This window comes from Tachypleus tridentatus, chromosome 8 (assembly GCF_004210375.1).
Source record: "Tachypleus tridentatus isolate NWPU-2018 chromosome 8, ASM421037v1, whole genome shotgun sequence".
Lineage (NCBI taxonomy): Eukaryota > Metazoa > Arthropoda > Merostomata > Xiphosura > Limulidae > Tachypleus > Tachypleus tridentatus.
Window position 1 is genome coordinate 59,005,466 of NC_134832.1, and position 16,702 is coordinate 59,022,167.

The 16,702-nt window shown below is 34.3% G+C and overlaps 1 protein-coding gene across 2 annotated transcripts; it reads right to left on the minus strand.

Annotated features, from left to right (window-relative positions):
• Positions 1-1,161: 1,161 nt before the first annotated feature.
• Positions 1,162-16,328, minus strand: LOC143222452 (uncharacterized). Of its 2 annotated transcripts, none has more exons than XM_076448993.1 (5): positions 16,094-16,328; positions 9,232-9,387; positions 6,288-6,598; positions 3,808-3,874; positions 1,162-2,044 (listed from the first exon to the last, which is right to left on the minus strand). In XM_076448993.1, exons 1-5 carry the CDS (start codon positions 16,155-16,157, stop codon positions 1,791-1,793), a joined length of 852 nt encoding a protein of 283 aa, XP_076305108.1. In that variant the 5' UTR covers positions 16,158-16,328; the 3' UTR covers positions 1,162-1,790. The 2 variants fall into 2 exon arrangements, with proteins under 2 accessions (XP_076305108.1, XP_076305109.1); XM_076448994.1 differs by lacking the exon at positions 16,094-16,328 and adding an exon at positions 15,846-15,876.
• Positions 16,329-16,702: the final 374 nt, after the last annotated feature.

A 16,702-nucleotide genomic window follows, 5' to 3' on the forward strand; every position in this document is an offset into this window, starting at 1 on the left:
TGAAAAAGAATGTGCAATTACCACATTTTCACATTGTTTGGTTTTTACATAGGTATTGTGGTACCACTGAAAACACAGAACGTTTGGAAAAATGTGTATGATTCATTGGCCTAGCTATGAATACTAGTATCCACGATTCTCGTGCTCACAAAATCGAGTTTCAAATTTTTGGGTTGTGGGAGTATTATATGAATAACGCTCAGATCCCATTTTTCGATTAGAGTAACCCCAAAGTTCAAAGGAACTGACCGCCTTCTCTCTACTTTATCAGTTCAAAATTGTGCAGTTTAGTATAAATATGTACATCAAGAAGGCCGTGTGAAGTATTGTTTGCCAATATCACCAGATTTAACGAATGTTTTAGTTAATTTGTTGTTGTTTTTATTTTCGCGCAAAGCTACACAAAGGCTATCTGCGCTAGCCGTCCATATTTTTGCAGTGTAAGACTAGAGAGAAGACTGCTATTCATCATCACCCACCGCCAACTCTTGGTCTACTCTTTTACCAACAAATAGAGGGATTTAGCGACGCATTATAATACTCCCACTGCTGAAAGGGCGAGCATGCTTAGTGGGATGGGTTCTTTCAGCCCCAATATTCGTTGATAAAAGAGTAGCTCAAAAATTGGTGATGGGTGGTGATGACTAGCTGCCTCACTTCCAGTCTTACACTGCTAAATTAGGGACGGCTAACGCAGATAGCCGTCGTGTAGCTTTGCGTGAAATTAAAAAAACAAACAATCACATATTTTTACAAGAAAATATGGTAAGATAATATGTTCTAGTCAGACGAGGCTTAATGTTTAGCGTACGTATTTATCTCACGTAGTTCAACACAAACTCTTACGATGTTCGTTCGCCGTTAATGCAGTTAGCGACAGATACCTAACGCTTACTGTGAAGGATATCTGTTAATATGAAACTCATAGTAACACATTTCTATTAATAGTAGCTGATATTTGAAGGAGCAGGTGACATGGTTTGCCACGAACTCTTATAACGTTCATAAGTAGGGTTACTGGGAGATACGTGCTTGGTATACAAGTTCGTTGGTTTGGCATTTTATGGCGCAAAGCAACTAAACTATCTGCGCCCTTGGTATAAGTGTTACATTGTTAACATTTTCACAAAAAAAAACGAATAATTCATAATATAACATCAATAACGAAAATAATTATTTATTGTTCAGTATTCATAACAAGAAAATTTAAACAATACCGGGTTCAGAACGTAAAATACTAAGTTTAAGAAACGTCATAATTTGTTTTTTTATTATTTGCAAATAACTTAACATTTGCAGTAACTGAAGGAATGCGAGTATCGAGTTCTTCAGGATATGACAATTATTTTTAAAACCATTAAATTAGTAAGCACAAAAATCAAATATAACACACAACAACGTCATGAAGTAATTTCAGTAGTGTTGATTTTTAGTTTTGTGTCTCTAATTTATTATTCAAAAGTTTGTCAATTTAATTAGAAAAAAAAAGTTAAAATAGCAAGATTAAGATAACTCGAACTGAACCTGATTCTTACAGCCTTAAATATAAGGAAAGTCCCGATTAAACTACCAGATTTTATATCGCCCCCTAGCTCACATATCTACCGAGTGAAAAACTATTGTCTTGGAAGCTTGGTAATTGCTGTGTGTTTCACTTTTTTTTTTTTAATATAGATACAAATACATGAAGTCAAAACGTCTGTTACACTATGTAACAAACAACGATGTTGATTATAGACGTCTGGAATCACACATCTAATAAACGACACGACATCCCTGTATGCTTTAGCTTATCCGATTTCGAAATTTTCCAGCTTGGCATAGTCAAAGGTTTCGAGTTCTTGTTTCGGTTTCTGCTCTTGCTGCGCCTTCTTGTTTTTCTTGTTTCGGTAAGAGATGACCGCCATGGCCAGACAGACCAGTGACAGTATTAACAAGATACACACTACAATGATAGACTTGTATTTTGGAAAAGACTCGTCAGAATCTGTTTCACTTTTACCTGGTAGTTGGAACGGACAGTGGACTGACAGGTCAGGGTTCACTAAAACGTAAACAAAGTTTTTCAGGTGACTATGAACACATACAACAACCATTTACATGATATATCTAATGTAAGTTTAAACAGACTATTAAATACTTTTATGCCCTCAGTGATACAGCGATATGTCTGCGGACTTACAACGCTAAAATCTGGATTTTTATGCTATTGGTGGGCAGAGCACAGATATCCCATGGTGTTGCTTTGTGTTAACTTCAAACAAACGAAAAACTTTTATTATAGTAGTTGTCTACCTTGTGTGAAATAATCCGTCTGTACCTTATAGAAATTAAAGTTTCGCATATATGTTAATTAAAATATTCCTTCTCTTGGTGCAGTAACGTATAATTTTAGTTACACGAAAACTGTGTTTTGTTTTTTGAATTTCGCGCAAAGCTACACGAGGGCTATCTGCGCTAGCCGTCCCTAATTTAGCAGTGTAAGACTAGAGGGAAGGCAACTAGTCATCACCACCCACTGCCAACTCCTGGGCTACTCTTTTACCAACGAATAGTGGGATTGACCGTCACATTATAACGCCCCCACAGCTGAAAGGGCGAGCATGTTAGATGCGATGGGGATTCGAACTCAGATTATGAGTCAAACGTTTTATCCCACCTGGCCATGCCAGGCCCGAAAACTATGTAAACACCGGCTTCTTTGATTTACTGTCATTTTATTACAGAAACAATGGTCAAGATAGGCTCTTTATTTTTTACATGTGGTCCGGCATGACCAGGTGGTTAAGGCACTCGACTTATAATCTGAGGGTCGCGGGTTCAAATCCCTATCGCATCAAATATGCGCACCCTTTTAGCCGTGGGAGCGTTATAATGTTATGGTCAATCCCACTATTCGTTGGTAAAAGAGTAGCCCAAGAGTTGGCGGTGGGTGGCGATGAGTAGTTGCCTTCCCCCTAGTCTTACACTGCTAAATTAGGGACGGCTAGCGCAGATAACCGTCGTGTAGCTTTGTGTGAAAAACAAACAATTAAGTATGATTATAATGTTTTTGATTAATCTATAAAGATATGTTTACATTGTTAAAAGTATGGTTATGCATGCTTACATTATTAAAGGTATGGTTATGATTTCGTTCTTATTTTGATATCTTTGTACAAATTCGTGCTGTTGAATTAAGCACAAAGCTACAGAATGGGCTATCTGTGTTCTGCCCACCACAGGTATCAAAACCCGGTTTTTAGTGTTGTAAGTCCGCAGTCATACTGCTGAGCCACTGGGGGACTATAAATTCGTCCCAGGTTTAACTTACAAAATAAGAAAAGTGTTGTTTCTGTGTATTGAGAACCGTGGAAACTTCTGATCCAAACTATGTAGATCAGAACCTAAATAATTTGAAATTAGGCATATATTAACGAAGATAAATCTGTATAGTAAACGTAGTATGAAGCACTTATATATTACTACACCAGAAATGCAGAACCTATATTGAATAAGATAACACTAACTTATCATAAAACTACATCAATTATTAACCACCTTGCACCAATAAACATTCTCCAAAATATTGATTCATCATCATTATAAAGTTCCCATATGTTTATTTTGACTGTACAAAGTTAAGCACATTTCCAGGGTAACAAACGACATGCGATCTACAAAGAGTGGAAGGAAAAACTCTACTTTTATAATACTGTCTATCGATTTTTCAGGATAACTGACAGAACAACATGGAAGTAGTTTTGTACTTAAGGTGAGTTTGGAAACAACAATAAATGAACAATCTCGTTACTATGTGTTACTTACACGAGGTCATGATGCTAGCAAGAGCCGCCATGGAGTTTATAGTTGTCAGATTTGCCACAAAAATTAGCTGTAAGAGAAGTAAGAAAGAAAGAAATTAGTGTATAGATGATTTGATTTAATTTTTAGTAGTAAAATTATTAGTGATAATAGAATTGAGGCGAAATATAAAAATAGTATTGCTTTTGTATTTCGAATAATTACTTCTAAATTTACGAAAATATTAGAAAATATGATCACAAGAAAATGGTAACTGAGAATTTTAGTTCCTGCCATCTAGTGTTAACTGTTGTAGGAAAACGAAAACGTATTCGTAAGCAGTTGGTAATAGATAGGTAACTGACAGGATTACAAATTATAACATCAAACTTTATTCAGATACTGAAGAAATAAAAGTTTTAAAAACTTTGAATTATGTTTCAAAACAACAAAAACAATCAAATTCTATTTCTCCAAATATAATGTGAAATATTTCCATTAGCGTACTTTTAGCGATTTAATAAATAAAAAATGTAGTTACACTTTAAAAGCCGAAAGTTGGCAGTGCCTCAGAAATCACTCAGTTTGTTTGTTTTTGAATTTCGCGCAAAGATACACGAGGGATATCTGCGCTAGCTGTCCCTAATTTAGAAGTGTAAGGCTAGAAGAAAGGCAGCTAGTCATCACCACCCACCGCCAACTCTTGGGCTACTCTTTTACAAACGAATAGTGGGATTAACCGTAACATTATAACGTCCCCACGACTGAAAGGACGAGCATGTTTGGTGCGACGGGCATTCGAACCCACGATCTTTTAGTCTATCACTTAAAATTTGGGGATGGCTAACAGGACATGAATTTCAACAACTAAAAGCCAACGGCATTATCTCTAGTCATAACTTATGATCAGCTATCTTTTCATCTTTTTCTGTTAAAGACTTAGGGTCCTAGAAAAACGAGTCTTCCAACTGGCCTTCAAAATCAAGTTATCCAACATAACTCAGAAGTTGAGTGATCAAATAACATTTTCTATCACTCTTCATCATCTTCAGAATCCTTGTGTTAAATATATCACACGTTACTTCCTCACTCACAATATCATCCTTACCAACTCCTTAGACTCTCTGGTTCCTCTTCCAAAAACTTCCTTTCAAACTATATTAGATGTCTCTTTGGAAAACGATTCTGGACAAATGACATAATCTATGAAAAATCTGCCTCCGCTACCTGAATATCGTTTTCCTTTCTCATATCTCACTTACCTTCATAATTAATTAACTAAAGAGTTTTGAATGTTTAAACAGCATAATTTCATAACATTGAGTTTGAAATCTCAGAACGGTTGTTTAACCTGAAGATGACCTAGGAAGGTCGAAACGTTGTTCTGTGCTTTATTAGTAAAAGTGTTAATGCCCATACCAGCCGTTCTGAGATACATTTTTACTTCAAGTAGGTTTCTCGTTATCAATAACAAGTTTGGAATATTTTTATCAGAGCTGTAAAATATACACCTGTCCATCGATTATCAACAGTCACAATGCTCTGAAATTTTACCTCATGGTCGAAAAGAGAGCGTAACCTCTGTTGGCCTGTCAACCCTGTGAGGGAAGAAAAGCTTTTTGCTTTCGATAGACTACTTCATCTGGTGGTTAATAAACTAACTAAAAAATCTGCAGTTTATATTATGCTATAAAAAATGAAATATTTTATTTCACTTGAATTCTTCGATTGAAGTCAAAAACGTTATTATGTGTCGTTGTTCCACTATACCGTCAAACTGAAACCACTAAACATAAACTGTAACTTCTTGAACACATTAATATATTTTGTTACTTTACGTTTTTTTTTTTTTCTTTTCAAATTGGTAGTTATATATTAGCCGATAAATATTTGTACAGTATTAACTTAGACAATAACATTCTATTTCTTAGTGCACTGGGTATTTTGTGTGTGTATTGATCCAAAATTTTCTACAGTTGTGAAAGGTTCATGTTTCTTAATGACAAAAACAGGTACATTCGGAACAAAATAACAATAACTGAGACTATACTATGATTCCTTTAAGGATTTGTTTGTCTGTGATTATTTCGAAATATTATTACACCACCACCCCTAAAAATGGAGTAGCTCAAGAGTTGGCGGAGGGTGTTGATGGCTAACTGCCTTTCCTTTAGCTCATCACTTCAACCTTAAGAACGGATAGCCTAGATAATCCTCAAGCAGCTTTGCCCGAAATTCCAGAAATAAACTATATTCCACTGCAAAAAAAAAACAAAAAAAAAATAACTTGTTAGGTTGATGATAACGTTGTACATAATCAAAACCTAACATTCAAGAACAGCGAAAACTTAACTTTGGTTTTGTAGTATGTATATGTTGAAAAATCGTTGTTGATATAAAGTCTCCCCTTTATTCTACTTTGTAAATACAGTATCATATAGAGTCCTATAAAAAGCATTTTGCGATTATATTCTTGTACGTAATACAAGACTGGCAATTCTCACCTTAATCGACTCCCCTGGAAAGATGTGTGAGCAAAAGTCTTGTATTATTTGACTTTTCCATATATTTGTAGTTCCGTTTTGTCTTTCTTCCTTGTCGTTCATATCCGAAGTCCAAATGGTAATTTTATTAATTTGTCCAACAACAACAAGGGATAGTGTAGCGCCATCTACTGTTACATATTCGAAACGGGTTATCACAGGCATCGTGGTTGTTTTAAATAAAGGACTTTCCAGCTGAATTTGTTTTGTTGACCAAGATTCACTTGTAAACGAGTCATTCGTTTCCATGTAAGAAACAATAAATGGATATCCTAGTGTTGATTAGAGTATTCATTAGTTATCATTTTTCAACAAAACTTACTCACAAGATTCGATAAAAGTTTAACTTTATGTTTATTACCTCATATACGGCTTCTAATCAAATAATAGAAATATATTTAACATTTCCTGTGATATTTTGAGGGTTGTTTCTATGAAACAGAAGAATTGTATCGTTGCAGGTAAAGACGAATATAGCGTGTTATAAAAATAAAACAAATCAACAGTAAAATCGAGACAATTAAATATATGCTGGAACGAATTTGATTATGTTCCAATTGGTGACAATAAGATTAAAAACACGAAATTTTTCATGTCATTTTTTCTCTAGTGTTTAATGTGTTTTGTTCCAAGAAACACAAACAAAAACAAACATTTTACTCAGGTATCTACCCTTAATGGTCGGAGTAGGTTTTTAGATAAAAACAAAGGCTAAAACTACTGTTTGATAGTTTAACAATTCTATTCTTATTCATATTTGTTTTTGAATTGATTTTAAAGTGAAGCATTCTACTACGCATTACATCTCGTAGTTCGAAACTTCTAATATGGCGAAATTAAAATTACCAAGGAATCAAACACGTGACTGTTGTTAAGGTCTAAGTCAAACAAGTGTTCTGCCTTGTTCTTGTGGTATTAAACTACTGAATATGTTTTATAGTAATATGTTTTATATATGTTTTATGGCGATGCGTGGTTATGACTAGCTGCCTTCCCTTCAGTCTTACGCCCTCGTGTAGCTTTGCGCGAAATTCAAAACAAGCCAAAGATAATTAAGTTTTAATGGTTCGGAGGAAGAGGTCTAATGTACCTGACCCTCCTGGGTATTCAACATCAATACCCAAATACCGACACAGTGAAACTTTTAATGGTTCTAAAATACTTTTATTCTAGTGTATCTAATTAAATTATTTGTTTTGTTTATTCTAATAAAGATACTAAATGTAAACGGCCTGGTGATTAAAGTGCTTGACTTGCAATTTGAGGCTCACCCTTTCAGCAGTAAGGGTGTTACCATGTTACGACCAATCCCACTCTTTGTTATTGAAAAAGTTGGCAGTGGGTGCTATTGACTAGCTGCCTTTCCTCTAGTCTGTCACTGTTAAATTATGGATGGCTAGAGATATACTGATACTTTGAAAGCAGGATTGATAAGTCGGTCAAATTGACCAGTCAAATAATATTAAGAGACCAGTCAGTTATCAGCTTATCTTTAACCAATCAAAACTGGCCGAATAGAATAAAATGTCCTAAAACCTGTAGAAAAAACCCCAAAATACTCGCGTATTAACCGAACATTTATGATTAATTTTCAAGTTCCAAGCCCCCACCCCACCCTCTGCTTAGAGGCAAATCTTGGAATTGCACCATAACTAAAGAACATTAAAATGACTAAATGTTCATTTCAAACAATAAATAGACTGTATTAATTGTGTCATATCCTAATGTTCCTTTCCTCTTTACATGTTTTATGTATATACTGATATTATATGATGCACGAGTTAAAACGAGTTCTTACTTTTCAACAAAAAACCCTTCAAAACAAATTATAATACCCTTCAGTTTTATGCAGCCAACAGCTTTGTTTGTTTTCTAAACGCACAATGCAACACGATGAAAATGATATATTATTAAAAACAGATAATTAATCGGTGTAAAGAATGGTAATATGTTACATATTTACGGTACATCACCTCAAAATGGCAACATTGTATGAACACGTCAGCTTCGTTGTTGTAAGAAGATGGGAGATGAGCCATATAATGGCTGTTTTTGGTTTTCGTGTATTTTAAGTTGTTATACACTAAAGTAAAATCCACTACATGTAATTAAGATAAAAACAATAAGTAAAATATATGACGTGTCAACTGACCAAATGTTTTATTTTATTTTTTCACAGACTGAACGTCAAAAATTGTAATTAAAATAAGGTCATAAGACATATGCATTTAATATATATCTATTTTCACTGTAATTAAACCACGAAGCTCAAAAGTTGTAGATTATAACAGAAACAAGAAGTTATGATAACATTAACAAATAAGTATAAAAGAGATTAACACAACAGAACACTGATATACACTAAATATACAAAAGATAAAAGGTCACTCACTCAGCACTAAGAGAAGTGATTTGTACGTATATAAGACAGAGAAACACAATACGTGTTTGTACATGTGAAATAATAATATTATTATTCTTAACTTTGTTTAACTCAAACTGGAGTTTATTATGATACATTTCTAAAAACGTAAACATTTTAATATAATATGATTTTTTTTAATACGTGTGTAGATTTTCGATTTAAGAACGACAGTATTCCAATTTAGATTTAACTGGATTAGTGAACTTGTAGGATATCGATTGCTCCTGACTAAGCTGTAATAGCGAAATATAAAGCTCATAAAGTTACATTCTGGAGATATAGATCATGGTTTTATTTACGTTTATAGAAATGAAACAATATCACGTTTAAAAGTATTCATTGGTTTAACATATCCATTATTTATATTAAATTTCTATCATACATCCTCCATCTTCCTCTAGCTAAATGGTATATCCAAGTATAGAGATATAAGTTTTTCCTGTATCTATATATAAGTATTGCAAATTATTAAATAACTACCTGAGAATATGCGAAGCACGTGTTTTTCAAGGTCGTCTGTGACGTTGTTTAAAATCTTCCATGTGTTTGAAGAGTTAGATGTTGAAACAGATTTCCATCCACAGAAACTGTCATGTTCGAATGTACACGACAGCTCTTCAACTAATACTGATGAGTCTAGGTTTGTATGAAATCAGCGTTAGAGGTGTAGCTGATAGGGTTATACTGCAAGAATCTCAACAGTGTTACAATGTAATAAATATAACACTCAGAGTTATAATGTAATAAATATAACACACAGGTTTAAAATGTAAGGAAATCAACGGGAATAACTATAGCGTAAGAATCTCAACAGGTAGAGTTATAGCGTAAGAATTACAAATAGGTAGAGTTAAAACGTAATAATCCCAACAGGTAGAGTTATAATGTAAAAATCCCAGCAGGTAGAGTTATAACCTAAGAATACAACAGGTTGATTTGTAAGAATCTTAACAGGTAGAGTTCTAACGTAATAATCCAACAGGTAGAGTAATAATGCACGAATCTTAACAGGTAGAGCTATAATGTAAGAATCCCAGCAGGTAGAGCTGTAACGTAATAATTCTAAAAAGTAGAGTTATAATGTAAGAACTTCAACAGGTAGAGCTATAACGTAACAACCACAAAGGTAGCATTATAGTGTAATAATCTCAACAGGTAGAGTTATAATGTAAGAATCCTAACAGGTAGAGTTTTTATGTAAGAATCCTAACAGGTGAGTTATAATGTAAGAACCTCAACAGTTAGAGATATAACGTAATAATCCCAACAGGTAGAGCTATGACGTAATAATCCCAAAAGGTAGAGTTATGATGTAAGAATCTCGGCAGGTAGAGCTACAACGTAATAATCCATACAGGTAGAGTTATAATGTAAGAGTCCCAACAAGTAGAGTTATAGTGTAAGAATCTTAACAGGTAAAGTTATGATATAAGAATCCCAGCAGGTAAAGCTATAACGTTACAATCCCAACAGGTAGAGTTACAATGTAAGAATCCCAGCAGGTAGAGCTAGCTATAACGTAATAATCGCAACATGTAGAGTTGTAATGTAAGACTCCCAGCAGGTAGAGCTAGCTATAACGTAATAATCGCAACATGTAGAGTTGTAATTTAAGAATCCCAGCAGGTAGAGCTAGCTATAACGTAATAATCGCAACATGTAGAGTTGTAATGTAAGAATCCCAGCAGGTAGAGCTAGCTATAACGTAATAATCGCAACATGTAGAGTTGTAATGTAAGAATCCCAGCAGGTAGAGCTAGCTATAACGTAATAATCGCAACATGTAGAGTTGTAATGTAAGAATCCCAGCAGGTAGAGATAGCTATAACGTAATAATCGCAACATGTAGAGTTGTAATGTAAGAATCCCAGCAGGTAGAGCTAGCTATAACGTTAAAATCCCAACAGGTAGAGTTGTAATGTAAGAATCCCAGCAGGTAGAATTCCAACGCAAGAAACATATCAAGCAGAGTTATTATCGAATTTGTGGGATCCTAGTTTATAATTACGTTTCCTTAAGTTTGAAAGATATTCTATGATTTACAGCTTCCATATCACTCATAACATAAAAACAGAACGGTATCCTTACTGAACTAGCTTGGATATTATATTATCATATGTATTATCTAACATATTCATTCATTTCAACCTGGTGGTTAAGGCGCTCGAATTGTGCGATCTGTGGTACGTGGGTTCGGATCGTGTTACTAAAATTATCGGGTTTTCAAGCATGGGGGCGTTGTAATATAGTGGTGGCTCTCGTTATTCAGAGTAGTTCAAGGACTGACGGTGGGTATTGTTGAGCAGCTGCCTTCTCTCTAATGTATAACTTTTAAATTATACACAACGAAAGCAAATACTTCTCGAATAGCTTTGCGCGAAATTAAGAAAAGAAGTGTTTTGATAGAATGTATTCAATGACACTTAATTCTAAAAATAAGATTTACCGGAAATGCAGCTAATTATAATTTTAAATATAAATATCATAACTTAACAGTATTCAGTTTGTTGACCAGCGGTCACTTTATTGCCAGTGCCTTATTCCTTTGATCGCTGTGTCCGTTAGCATTTGCCCGCTGGTGATTTTAATGAATTAACTTCTATAACTATGATATGTACTTATCGGATCGTAAAGAGCAGTTTTCACTCATGTCATGCAGTTTATATTTAGTAATACATGCAAGATCATCAAACGTTAAATGTGTGAAGTACTATTATCTAAGCTCTCTGTATTCTTTAGTTATGGTTATACATAACAGCAAGAAGAGTCCACAGTCAGTAAAATCGCCGAATTCCCTTCTTTTGACATCAAGAAAGAAGTGCAGTGACATGTTTCAAGTATTACCTGATGACATCTAGACAGATATGCAGGGACATGTTCTAGATATCACCTAGTAACAACAAGACTGGAGATGTAAATACAGACGTCGAGTGATATATACTAAGTATCGCCTGGCGACATCAATGAGATGTGTACTGACATGTTCTAGCTATGTCTGAGTGACATCAAGATAGGTATCAGTTACACGCTCTAATTATCAAAAGGCTTTTGTTTATTTATTGTCACACCTATCTGAGAGCTATCTACGCTAGTCGCCCTTTGTTTTGAAGAAGAAGACGAAATGAAAGACAATTTATCAACACCACCAACACAGGATATTCTTTATCAACAAGTAGTAGCATGTGTTCTGGATCTAGTGACCTGGCTAGAATAATGTAATAAAATAAAGAGGTCATATCCATACCATGTCACACAAAGAAACTGCTGCTTATCTCCGGTTTCAGTAGTACAAGCGCATGAGAATAGTGCAAACTTTCTCCTAGATGGAATTTCAATCTATAAACATAGATACTCGTTTAATGTGTTAGACGGTATAATAAATTAGGTTGTCCGGAAATAAATGTCGGAATTCTCACGGTGACATTTAGAAGCTGAATATTGAGTAACTTATCGTTGTTTGGTTGGGTTTAATCCAACGTTTATCGCTTACAGGGTGTCTTAATTGTCTGCTGTTTCAACTCTACTCAGAGTAAGTTTTGTAATCCCAAAGGACAAGAAAGACTTTCATCTGATTTTCCTCTACGACTTCAAACTTGGACGAAAAGATTCTGAAATTGCATGGAACATTGAACAGGCATTCAGCCATGGATCTGTTACTGAGTCTACAGTTCAGCATTGGTTCCAAAGGTTTTGACATGGAGATGAAAGTCGTGAAGACCACAAAGGTCGTAGAAAGAAGTCATCCTTCAATGAAAAGACATTAAGGAAAGCAGTTGAGACAGACCCTCGCACAACAGTACGTGAACTTGCAGAAAAGCTAGGCACAAGAAAATCAAGTATTGCCAATCACCTGAGTGCGATTGGGAAGACAAAAAGTTGAATAAGTGGGTTCTGCATGAACTGACTGAAGATCAACAAAATCAGCGTTATGAGACCTGTCAAGAATGACGCTTCAAAAATTGAACGAATTTGGAATCAAGGTTCCGTTTCATCTGCCTTGTTCCCCAGACCCTTCCATTACAGATTTTCATTTTCTCAAGCATGTTGACAACTTTGAACGATAAACGTTTTCAAAACCAGGCAGCTGCAGAAGAATCTTTCGTGGAGTTCATTGTCCATAGAAACTTTGATTTCTACAGCAGAGGCATAGACATTATCGTTACACGTTGGCAAAAGTGCGTTGAAGCAAATGGCGCCTACTTTGATTAAAGCATGTTTTACAACACTGGTTTATACTCTTCCAAACTTCACAGTTCAAAAGCTACTTTTATTTATGGACAACCTGATACAAGTAATCATCCAATGACCACAGTTAAATAAAATGTAACTTAGGCAATAGTCTAAAGACCTAGCTTGTATAATACGTAACTTAGGAAATCATTAAATAATTTGTAAAATGGACAGATCTTTATTTGATGAATATATTTACTTAACTTGAATAGAGTCAACATACTTACCTGATAGCCTACTTAAAATAATATTACATCAACGCTTATTGACTGATCCAGATCAATAGTATGGTGGCCTAGACATTCGTCTAACGACTTAAAGATGAAGGTAACAAATATATATATTTATCTGATACATTAATCTGTATGAAACTTATGGTTAAAAAGTCAGTACATAGAATCACACACAAAAGTTGCAATTTTTTTTTTTCTTTAAAAGAGACCTAAATCTCAATCGCTTTCGAATAGTTCAATTTTCTTCTTCAGGATAATAAATGGTTGTGGTTAATGAATGGAATGAAATATATAGAGGAACAAATGTTCAAAATGATTTGGCCTTGAGAACTAGCCACCCGCAACCTAGAGTTGTTAATATTAGGTTTAATTGTGCCAAAGATGCGTGATAACAGTTATAAAAAATGTTAACCACTTTTATGCAATAGTACTGTTTGTTGCCTCTTATATGCTTTGTCCCTTGTCCCCTTATAAGTGGATCTTTACCAAAGCTGGTAAGGAAGTTTACTGGGTCTATGGGGAGATGCATACAGATCTTCAATTATGCGTTTTGCGATAATCATGAGCATTTTATTTACAATTACATATAAGGGAAGCAACATGTCATGTCTTAAGATAACCTTTCATTAATCATGAATTTACATAACTTCTGTCCAGGAGATGGGTACTCAAGCTAGAAAAACGCATAGAAACATAGATACTAATCTGATGGCTTAACTTCAATATTGTAACATATATAAATATACACACATATACATCATGACCTAGGTTTAATATTACATATTAAAAGATACATAAAATATTTGGAATTTAAAAATCTGCAAATAACGATCTTATAGAAGTAAGAAAACAAGTCTGGAAATATTGTAGACATTTCTTGCTCAAGCTACAATTCCCTATTTAGCTCTATGCTGTTACCTAGAATTACATTTGGTGAAGTCAAAATAGGGATTTATAGTTTGAGTTAATAATGTCTACAGGATCTCCAGTTTTGTTTTCTTACTTTTTTTTGTACCTGATACGGTTCATGATTATTTACTGTACCTACTGGCTATTTGATAACATTAGTTTGAGATGTAAAGTGTTAAGCTGCAGCAAAAAAATTTCATGGATATTTATTTGAGAAAAAAGTGAGCATCAGTAGTTTCTGTGTGCCTAAAATTTCTATATACAATGCATAACAATGGACAAATATTTGCATAACCTAAGACACAACCCCAATTACAAGCGCATAAAATTTTAGCAATACAAAACCAGCCTTTTCAATTAAAATATCCTTTAAATAAATGGTCGTGTTTTTAAAGTAATTATTCTAGGATTGTGTGTAATATTATTAAATATTGTGTTTACTGATTTTGTTGTTAGTCCTTCATTTTCTACGTAATATAGGAGTTCTACAGTGTATTTATAGTGTAGGAAACATTGACTATTTAGATGTTAACAGTGTTCATCTATTATTGACGAGTACTTCCTGTTTTTGCCAGATGGTTAAAACACTCGACTTGTAATCCGAGGGTCGCGAGTTCAAATCCCTGTCCTACCAAACAAATGCTCGCCATTTCAGCTGTGGAGGCGTTATAATTCGACGGTCAATCCCACTATTCGTTGGTAAAAGAGTAGCCTAAGAGTTTGCGGGGAGTGGTGATGACAAGCTGCCTTTCCTTTAGTCTTACACTACTAAATTATGGACGGTTAGCGCAGATAGCCCTCTTGTAGCTTTGCGTGAATTTCAAAACGAAACAAACGAACTTCCTGTTTCGCACTGTTCTTTAAATTATTAAAGAAATATCAGATATTCGTAAGAAAGCTAACTGTAAGGGGTAATTATAACATCGTTTACACTAGAATTATGATCTTTTTTAGCTCATGTACAACACAGAAGAATGAAATCGACTTTTCAATCGCCGTATGACATTTGCACTACCATATTTATTATTATTATTCCACAAAAGGTTTAGGTGCAACATACCAAGTTGTGCATGCGTGCTGATTTGTGCATATATATGTGTGTATAGCCTTAACAGCCAACAGTAAAGATTTTAAAGTATTGTTTGAAACGAATCTTTATTGTTTAAGGTTGTTCCTTCCAGAATGTTCTCTTAGGGTTTTACCAAGTTCCTTGCAATCATTATTTTGATTCACTATCGTGATTTATTATAGATTCTTATGTAATGAAAAAGTTGAATCGCTTGGTGGTTTACGTACTCCTCTAATACTAGTTTGAACAATATGTCATGGTAGAATGAGGCATATATTTGTAAGAGGTTCAGAGAACGTATACTATTGTATAAATATATTTTTACAGAATAGAACATCCGAAAAGATAAAAAAAAAAAACTTGAAGTTTCAGAGAATCAAACATTTTGAAATGGAAAACTTTTACCTGACTTACACACCATCACTGTTATTAGTAAAGCTGTTACTGGTATATATAAAGATTCTTACCTGACTTACACACCATCACTGTTATTAGTAAAGCTGTTACTGGTATATATAAAGATTCTTACCTGACTTACACACCATCACTGTTATTAGTAAAGCTGTTACTGGTATATATAAAGAATCTTACCTGACTTACACACCATCACTGTTATTAGTACAGCTGTCACTAGAAAATATAAAGAATCTTACCTGACTTGCACACCATCTCTGTTATTAGTAAAGCTGTTACTGGTATATATAAAGAATCTTACCTGAGGTACACACCATCACTGTTATTAGTACAGCTGTCACTAGTATATATAAAGATTCTTACCTGACTTACACACCATCACTGTTATTAGTAAAGCTGTTACTAGTATGTATAAAGAATCTTACCTGACTTACACACCATCACTGTTACTAGTACAGCTGTCACTAGTATATATAAAGATTCTTACCTGACTTGCACACCATCACTGTTATTAGTAAAGCTGTCAATAGAACATTTGTCCAAATCCACATGGCTATGGTTTTGATGAGCACATTTGTGGGATTTTGCTGACCTATGTTTTTCAATGTTTTTACCAAATAAAACAATCATATATCTCTTTCAAGGTACAAGAAACAATTACAGCGTATATCGTAGCTCTGTCGATATGTTTAACACGGGATGACAAGTAGTTCTTACTCTATACCTACCAAATAAAGTGATGTGACTTGTCTGCAGTCATCATGGATAAGATAACGCTGCAAACAGACAGATTAATTTTGGAAGTCCTTTGTTTTTGTTTAGTATCTAATTGACAGGTTGAAAGTTCATAGCTTACAAAGCGTTTAAACTAGCGTCAACATTAACAATACACTTTATCAGTTAAATAAGTGCCAAAGTTCAAGTATACAGAGCACAGTGAAGGGCAAACTGAACCATATCTTCAACGTCGCACGTAATTGTCACTGAAAGAAATGTAAATTTGTTATATATATCATTAACGTTTTAAGTTGTTTTTTTAAAGCCATTATTATCGGTAGCCATAAATTTGACCTTCGAAACAAAACGGGAAGATAAA

Excerpts from the sequence above, each read along its gene's own strand:
- LOC143222452 (XM_076448993.1), bottom strand. The coding sequence starts at position 16,157 with ATGTGGATTTGGACAAATGTTCTATTGACAGCTTTACTAATAACAGTG. Across the intron at positions 9,388-16,093 it reads AGTGATGGTGTGCAAGTCAG|ACTCATCAGTATTAGTTGAA; the intron begins GTAAGAATCTTT and ends ATACAAACCTAG. Across the intron at positions 2,045-3,807 it reads TGCTAGCATCATGACCTCGT|TGAACCCTGACCTGTCAGTC; the intron begins GTAAGTAACACA and ends TTTACGTTTTAG.